At 36.5% G+C, this 8,172-nt stretch overlaps 1 protein-coding gene across 3 annotated transcripts in view; it reads right to left on the bottom strand.

Annotated features, from left to right (window-relative positions):
• LOC103461464 (dehydrogenase/reductase SDR family member on chromosome X-like) overlaps nt 1–8,172 on the bottom strand; it is a 40,226-nt gene that overhangs the window by 11,264 nt on the left and 20,790 nt on the right. For all 3 annotated transcript variants that reach the window (XM_008403769.2, XM_008403763.2, XM_008403774.2), the window contains one exon: nt 7,253–7,321. In XM_008403769.2, the coding sequence (XP_008401991.1) occupies nt 7,253–7,321 (69 nt within the window). The remainder of the gene's footprint in view (nt 1–7,252; nt 7,322–8,172) is intronic.

Below are 8,172 nucleotides of genomic sequence, written 5' to 3'. Positions count from 1 at the left end.
TGGGCAACAGTGTTTTTCTCAAACGGCTCTCTAGCAGCAAAATGCCCCTTCCGTTGCGGTCATGAATGCAGAGTCATTTCAAATCTCCAGCAGCAAATTGAAAACTCATCTCATGAAGAAATGGTTTAGATTCTCCCTCCACCTCTAGATTTATTACAGAGTTAAATCTCAAGCATTACAAGCACAAYAATAAGAACTACATTGTATCTTTTTGGTTCTCTTTTCTACTGTAGCTGATAGAGTCATACAAACACTTAAAATGGCTGTTGGGATGCATCATGAAAATATGTCATGTGCTGCCTCTTAAATTGCTTCATAATTTGCATGATAACATGACAGTGAGATATAATATGTACCTCACAGTTTTTGGAAAGAATACTGCCTGATTATAGTAAAAATGTTAAAGAGAGGAACTTACAGTTTATTAGGTTTGGTAAGTATGCCTCAAACAACATAAATTCTTCAAAATATTCAAAGAGTAGGAGCAGTTTTATTATCAAGCCTGCTTTCAAGGTTTTAATCCAGACGTCCATGGATAAAAGCACTTCCTTTATTTCACAAACCTGAATAAATAAAGGTCTTGGTTTAATCTTTTTGATTTTATTTTCTTTTTTTTTGCTTTCTCACAAACACAACACAAACAAACAGATCAGAACTTTCTAAGAGAAGGCAATAATATATTATTCCACTGTATAACCCCTGTATGTCTGAAGAGGTTCACATATAATGGACAAAGACAGAAAGAGGACTGAGAGGGAAACAGAGGAGAGGAGATTTGATGGGACTGATAAAAAAAAAAAGGCTGCACTTATTGAATAGAGACGGTGAGAGTGCGGCTGTCCCTGATCAAGATCTGATAGCAGACTTATCTCCAGGCCTTGCCATTCACCTCTTTCTGACTGCACGTGTGAGACAGAGAGATTGAAAGGGYGCGCAGAGCACATAATGAGAAATGAGAGTGTTTGTATTCGAATGGCTCTGAGCATGTATTTGCTTCCTTTTGGGGATGCATTTGCCTCTCCAGAAAAAACAGGGACATTTCTATATCTCTGTGAATGCAGAATTAATCGTGCTTGAATGATATTCTCAGCACATCATGAACTTTAGGAAAAATACAATAGTTTTATAGTATAGTATAGTATAGTATAGTATAGTATAGTATAGTATTGTATAGTATAGTATAGTATAGTATAAAGTGTAAACAAAGATGTATTTATTCCATGATCTGCCTTCATTCACATGCTTCTGTCCACCTGTGGACAGATACAATAGAGACTGAAAGAAAATGTATATATTCTTCTCAGTCTATTGTAAAGAAATCTGTTGTTCAATTAAATCAAATCTATGGTTGCTCAGAGTCGTCTTGCTTTGATAAGTGGCCATAGTACACCATATTTCATTACATCTAGTCCAGAGATCAGAGATTTGAACAGGTTCATAACTATATGAAGCAGCCAAGGTTATCTTAACTGACAAATGACATGGTCAGACACTGAAACAGTGACACAGTGAAATAATGGGTGCATCTTTAAAATTAACAACCAATAGCAGTAAAAACTGACTCATCTTTATTTGACTGGTGACAGAGAAGCTGCCAGGGAAGCAAGTTAAACTAGCAAACAAAATTTGCCATAAGACAGTCTTCAGGTAATTTTTGTATAAACTCAGAGATTTTTTTTTACTTCCCCCAGAAAACAATTCCTAAATTTAAACAAACAGTCAGCAGATATGTTGTCAAGCTAAACTGACCTGAGCTGAATAAACCAATCAGCRCAGAGAAAACTGCACCGATTGGAATTTTGAGACCGATTCCGATCTYGAGTTCTTATAAACCGTTTCCCTGATACCAAAACAACTCAAATTCAACAATCAGATCTTTAACAAGACAGCTAATAAATGATTTACTATCATTTTAAAACAAAGACAAATTGRCCACATCAATTTGCACACTTAGCATAGCAGAAACGGCATTCTCCATCTGTACATCCTGTAGAATGTAGAGCAATGCTCTGGGAAAGACTGAAAGCCCTAAAGGATAAAACTGAGCATGTTTACTGAACTCTGATAAGYCTTCCTGCTATCTACTAAAAGTCTTGATCTCTAGCGATCCAAGAGCCTGAACAGTTTCTCTTTAGAAAGCCTTGCTTAGAATGGAAGTAGGTAACTTTTGAGTTTTCTTCCCACTGTAACAGCTTCCAGCTCAGTTGCATTATATGATGTGTTCACCTATCAAGAAAAACTGAAAAAGATCAGATTTTTGATTTGATGTTGGATGTTAAATACACCCAGAGTACAGAACATTTTGGAACKTATGCTGAAAAATATATTTCATCTTGCAGTTGAAGGTTTTATGAACAATGTTTTCATCTTTAGAACTTCAAATGAAAAGAAAATCCAAAACAAAGCTGATCTCCAACAGCTTTGTTTGGAGATCAGCATTTTCCAACCTTAGCTTAGACCTGGTCTACCATCATGTTTTCATGTCATCTCTGCAACAGAAATAGCTCTGGTTAGAATCCCAATCGGATGCTCTTTGTGTGACACATGGAAGAGAAAACAGTTCCAAGTTGAACCCCGCCCCTTTTTTTTGTATTTTGGCACACAATATATGTACATAAATTGTTAATCGGAGCACAAAAGCAGTACCACATCAAGCAGAAATAAATAAATAAGGGCAACTCGTAAAGCTAACAATATTTTAGTCTTGGTTTAACAATTCAGATTTAAAGATAGAGAGAGAGATTTGATAGAGAAAAAGTAATACATGTCGCTTCAATTTTCAATACAACATTGCATAAATGATGTAGAGGAAGTACCATTCATTTAATCAAATAAAATAATGAATAAACATCCTTTAAACCAATATCCAACAAAAAGATTTAGGTAAGTGCTCATAAAGTTTGTCAGTGTGGAAACATATTTTTCATAATGTTGTTTTTTATCACTAATGGCTAGTTTAGTGTTAAAAATATAACCATTTCTCATCTATGGTAATCTAGGTTTCCAGCAGTGTGAGAAACAAAAATTGTAAAATGTTCCTAAATTTTTCAAGCCCGGTTTCAGGATACACAAGACCTTCCACCATATTTACAGTACTGTGGAAAGTTCTGCTGAACGCCTATTTTTGTCATAGAAACCATAAACTACCACCACCAATTTGAAAATGAAGACATTTACACGTGGTCAGAAAGAGGTGATGGTATAATTTATAAAAAGCAGAGTAATTAGAATAAAGAAATGGCAGGAGTGCATCTAGCTTCTCATAAATCCCTGTTTTCACCTGGCTTTAACATGCTAGCGTTCCGACTCAGACCACAGTAGTTATGATTAAGCAGGATTACACCTAAATCTGATATTAAAATGCATTGCTGTTAAACACATTAAAATCCTCCCCTGGCTGCCAAGCGACCAGAGACACTGCATTACTCGCTAAAGGTGTCGGTAAATATCCCTGTGAGAACGGGATGGTTTAGCTTTATCCTCTGACCTGATTTAGTGATTGATTTTTGGCCTTAAAATAACACAGTTTGACCCGAACGAAGGCAATAAGATTCGTCATTTAATTACAAATCTGAAAACTACCACTTGATTCAGGAGTAAAAAATGCACAATGAATGAACCGGTACCTCCGAACAAGCTCTCGGAGACAGCAATATAAATAGATTCACTTTGAGCTGTCTGATAAAACAGTGGAATCCAAGAATATTAGCTCTGGGCAGCATGCCAGTGTCAGCTCCTCCACAGATGTTCTTTATTCAGCTGCTGTAAGGGAGGGGAGGCTGGCTGGTGTTCAGTCAACTCCAGTCTGTACCATTCATGTGATGCTGCAACCACCAGAGTAAAGACAGCTGCAAATTCAAACATGTATTTAGTTTCTTAATAATAAAAACATGAAAAAAAAGAAGTGTTTGACAGTTAGGCCTATATTTTCTCTTCACCTTACAGTATGTGTGATCTCAGAGCTCAACGAAAACAAAAAAAAAAAGAGAAAAAATAAATAAACTCGACCACTTTGGAGTTAGGTGAAAGATGGAAGAAATTTAATGCGTGTTAACCACACACACTTACACAGCTTGCCCTGCTACACGCTCTTAATTTAGGTCTATGGTTTGAGGCACATTGTGCTACTTTCAATGCACCGTGACTAAAGTTAGTGGACAGCCAGAACTGCCTGCAGCAAATATACAGAAACGGCCGGTGTGTTTATGTACATGTTCATAATTTAAGGTAAAATGCCCTAACTTCATGGACTAGCATTCAATTGTGGTCTGAAGTCATTATCATACACCCGCAGGATTGTTTTTAGGTTTTCTGGGGACAGAGGCTGTTTTTAAACCAGGCGATACACTGAAAACGGATGCCAGATGGAGCAAAGAGGTTGTACTTCTGCTTTGAAAAATACCTGAAAAAATAAATATTTAAAGCATTATTTGATTTAATGTGCTTTGGAAAAGTATTAATATTTCTTGACTTTTTTTTATATGTATACATTTTGTCACTTTCGCACCACAAACTTTAATGTATTTTGCTGGGGTTTTATGTGATAGTCCAATAAAAATCAATCCTCCATGATTCGGCTCCCCTGAACCATTACATTCAAGAACAGGGGTCACAAACCTTTTTGCAACTGAGAACTACTTCATGGGTAACAAGTAATACAAAGGGCTAGCAGTGTGATGCACAAAATTTACTTTTAATTACATAACTTATTAATTAATGATTTATCTATCCTTGGAAGAGCTCTAAAGGCAATTCATATGACCTTCAGGGGCAGCCTTGAGCTTGAAGGCACCGTGTTAGTGACCCCTGTTCTGGAACAATGTTTAAATGTAATTACATTTACAAGTGTTTTGGTGTTTACTTCTGCACATTTGAGACCAATATATATATTTTTTCCATTCTTCCTCACAAAACAACTCAAGTCAGATCAGATGGAGACTGAGAATAACAAGTTTTAGTTTTTGACACAGATTCTCAATTGGAACTAGGTCTGGACTTTGACTGGGCTGTCCAAACAGATAGGCATGCCTGGATCTAAACCATGATGTTGGTTCAGTAATAAATGAAGAGGCTTGGGCTGATTTATCTTCAGACAGTGACAAAAAAGATGTGTGTGTCTTCTTATTTGGCGTATGTCGACTTCTGGTTTCATCTGTATTTCCAAGTTTGAGACTAAAAGATAAATGATGCGTGAACAAACTCGAACATATAAAGACATTCAGCACTGAAGTGGATTTTCTTTCCACTGGTGACACCATGAAGTGATGAAACTACCTCTGAAACCCACATGTCTATTATAAACTGTCGCCAATTTCTCTCAACAGACAAATGTGCACAAACTGGGAAGGGTGCCAAAGGCCTTTTGGACAGAGATGTTTAAGGCTGTTGCCTCACATACTAATGAGAATCCATTACTGTCTCGCTCTACACACCCGAACACACGCACATCAACACATTCGCATTCAGCGCACAAGCAGCTGGCTGTAGACACCCCCATGTCCCTTCTGTCTTAGTGTCTGCCAATTACAAAAGAAGTAATCAATTCTTCCATGGCCGCATCCAGGGAAATCGACTTCAATGACACCGGCTACATGCCTGCTGTCTAAGTACCTGACACCCTCAGCCCTCTGCGGCCTTCTACCACAAGGCCGAAGCACACATGCCAAAGTCGTGCTTAATAAATGGCATTGCTCTATTGAGAACTACTCTAACCAAATACACAAAATGAGTGGTATTCAACATTTTTTATTAAAAAATGTGACTGTAATTTGCAAGGTGATGCAACACAGTGGTAATCAGCAAACCCAGGAGTTTTTTTAAACATGTTTCTGGCCTTAAATTTAAATCAGAACTGTTATCAAAATAAGAAATGTGCAAACAAGAAAAATTTCAGTTTTGCTTTGTTGCGTCTTTGTGCTTTTCTAATCCAGCGGCATGTCTTTAGACAGGCTGATATTTTTTCATCTCTTTTCATTTCATACGTTCCTTTTTTCAGATTGAAATTGTAGGTGGAGAAAATAGTCAGTTAAAGCATTTTGTTGACCACCCATCGATCACTCAATTTAATAGGTCCCCCAAAATATTATTATTATTATTATTATTATTATTATTATTATTATTACAGTAACACATAAAATGAACTTTGAAAACTCCCCACATTGGAAAATGGTAGGTAGTGAAACAAAATGTTGACTGAAAAAACTGAAGTTGCTGCTTATGGAAAATCCAAACTCGCAAACAAAAACCAACAAATAGAAAAGATGTACAATTTCCAAGAAAAAAATAATTAAGGATAAACTAGAATTGGCTAAATTAACCTCTAGATTTCCAAGGTCAAAACCTTGGAAATCTAGAGACAGGAAATCTTAAAAATTCTGATTGGCGCAGCTCCTAATTCAAAGAACCAAAACTCACACATATTTGAACTATTGCTTAATCTAACAGGGGCAAATAAACATAAAGTCTACTAGTGATGTGTATTCTGTACTGTTTTACAAAATAATTACCAATAAATTCAAGCTAAGTATAGTTTGACTTGGAATTCAAGTCAGTAACTTCAATTACAACTGAAATACAGTGTAGTTCAAACTCAAGGCCTCTTCAGCAGAGAAAGGAATAAGTTATGACATCCTTGTCATGACACTGCTGGAATTGATGGTGCTTTGAAGGTCAGCCGATTTAATTTCTCAACACCGGAGTTAGAGAACCCTTTAAGCTTTAGTAAGCTTTTGTCGATGAAGAGATAAATTTCAGTTATCAATTGTCTCTTCTTATCTCTATCACCTCCTCTGCGGCTTCATTTCTTTTCCTGCCTCCTTTCTAGAAACAGTTTTCTTTTTTCTGCCGTGGCGCAGCACATCTTTCACTGGAAAAACATGTCTGTGTTCAAATTCATCAACATGGCAGCACAAATTTGAATGGTTGCCAGGTTGTGGGTTTACAGCTGTTGGTCAGCCTTGGTTTTGAATGTAGAGAACAGGAGCGAGAAAACAACTGAAAGTGTAGTGTTTGTGTTGTTTGTACTCCTGCAGTATTTTTATGTCTTTGTTCATCATGGGCACTCCAAGTAGTTAAGAATAGATTAATTAAAGCTCCTGTTTATGTGCCGGCAGGTGTGCAAACAGGTACGTGTGTGTGCTTAGATTCTAAAAACAAAGCTGAGACTGAGATTTTCCACAAAACGTTTCATTGCTAAATTAAATCTGCTTTTCTAGAAGTATTTGCGTGAATGCTAATGTGTTTACAGCGTTACCTCTGGCCTCCTTGTCCTCTTCACAAATCCTTTTGATGGCAGCAAGACCCCTCTGCTCATCCCTTCCACCTAAAATAGAGATACACAGAGACACAGATGAATATTATGTCTGACAAGGCCTTCGAGGCTTTTTAAAAGAGAAATACACGCAGCTTTTCTGTTATGCAAGTCTTCTATTTCTTCATTTTACAAAACCGTATTTCCAAGACGGGTCCTTCAAATTAAATGAAGACTGGATGAAAGCTCCCCGGTGTTAAGAACTACCTGTTAAAGATTTTATAAACATCTTTTTTTAACTTATTGAACTCTTGATACAGACTGCAACATTGATTTTAAAAAGTTAAGACATGTTAATAAAGACTTTTAAGGCATTTTACTGTGAATTTCTTTATAATCTGGCCCCAATAAACAGCTCTTTTCATGTAAGTGGACCATTATTAGGACGGTTAGACAAAATTTAGCTACAGCATGTCATCTCTTCATATTCCTTCAGCTGAAAGATGTCTCGGATAACACAGATTGACAAGCATAAAATAGTGCTTTTGCACCAGTTTAGCAGGTTCCAAGGAGCTATTAGTCAAACACCTGGCATTTCTTGGCATGGTGCACATTGTCCTTAAAAAGATATGAACGGAGAACACAAGTGGAAAAAGCTTTAGAAAAACAGGATAAAACAACACTGTTCATATGCAAATTTCAGAATTGTACAACCCTAAAAAAATGTGATGAATCCAAAGCACTGGATCTGAATGATACATCTGGCTTTTGAAGTAATTGAGCCACTTTACAAGAAAGATGGATCAAAAATGTTTTTAATAAAGGCGAGGTACTCACAAGAATCCTTAAAAAGGGTGAAATTAGAAACTGGAAATTATAGGTTGCTTTTGCAAAATTAAAACAAATCTAAAATGTTTATGTAA

The sequence above is a fragment of the Poecilia reticulata genome, linkage group LG2 (assembly GCF_000633615.1).
Source record: "Poecilia reticulata strain Guanapo linkage group LG2, Guppy_female_1.0+MT, whole genome shotgun sequence".
Taxonomy (NCBI): domain Eukaryota; kingdom Metazoa; phylum Chordata; class Actinopteri; order Cyprinodontiformes; family Poeciliidae; genus Poecilia; species Poecilia reticulata.
This window is presented reverse-complemented; position numbering and strand designations above follow the sequence as displayed.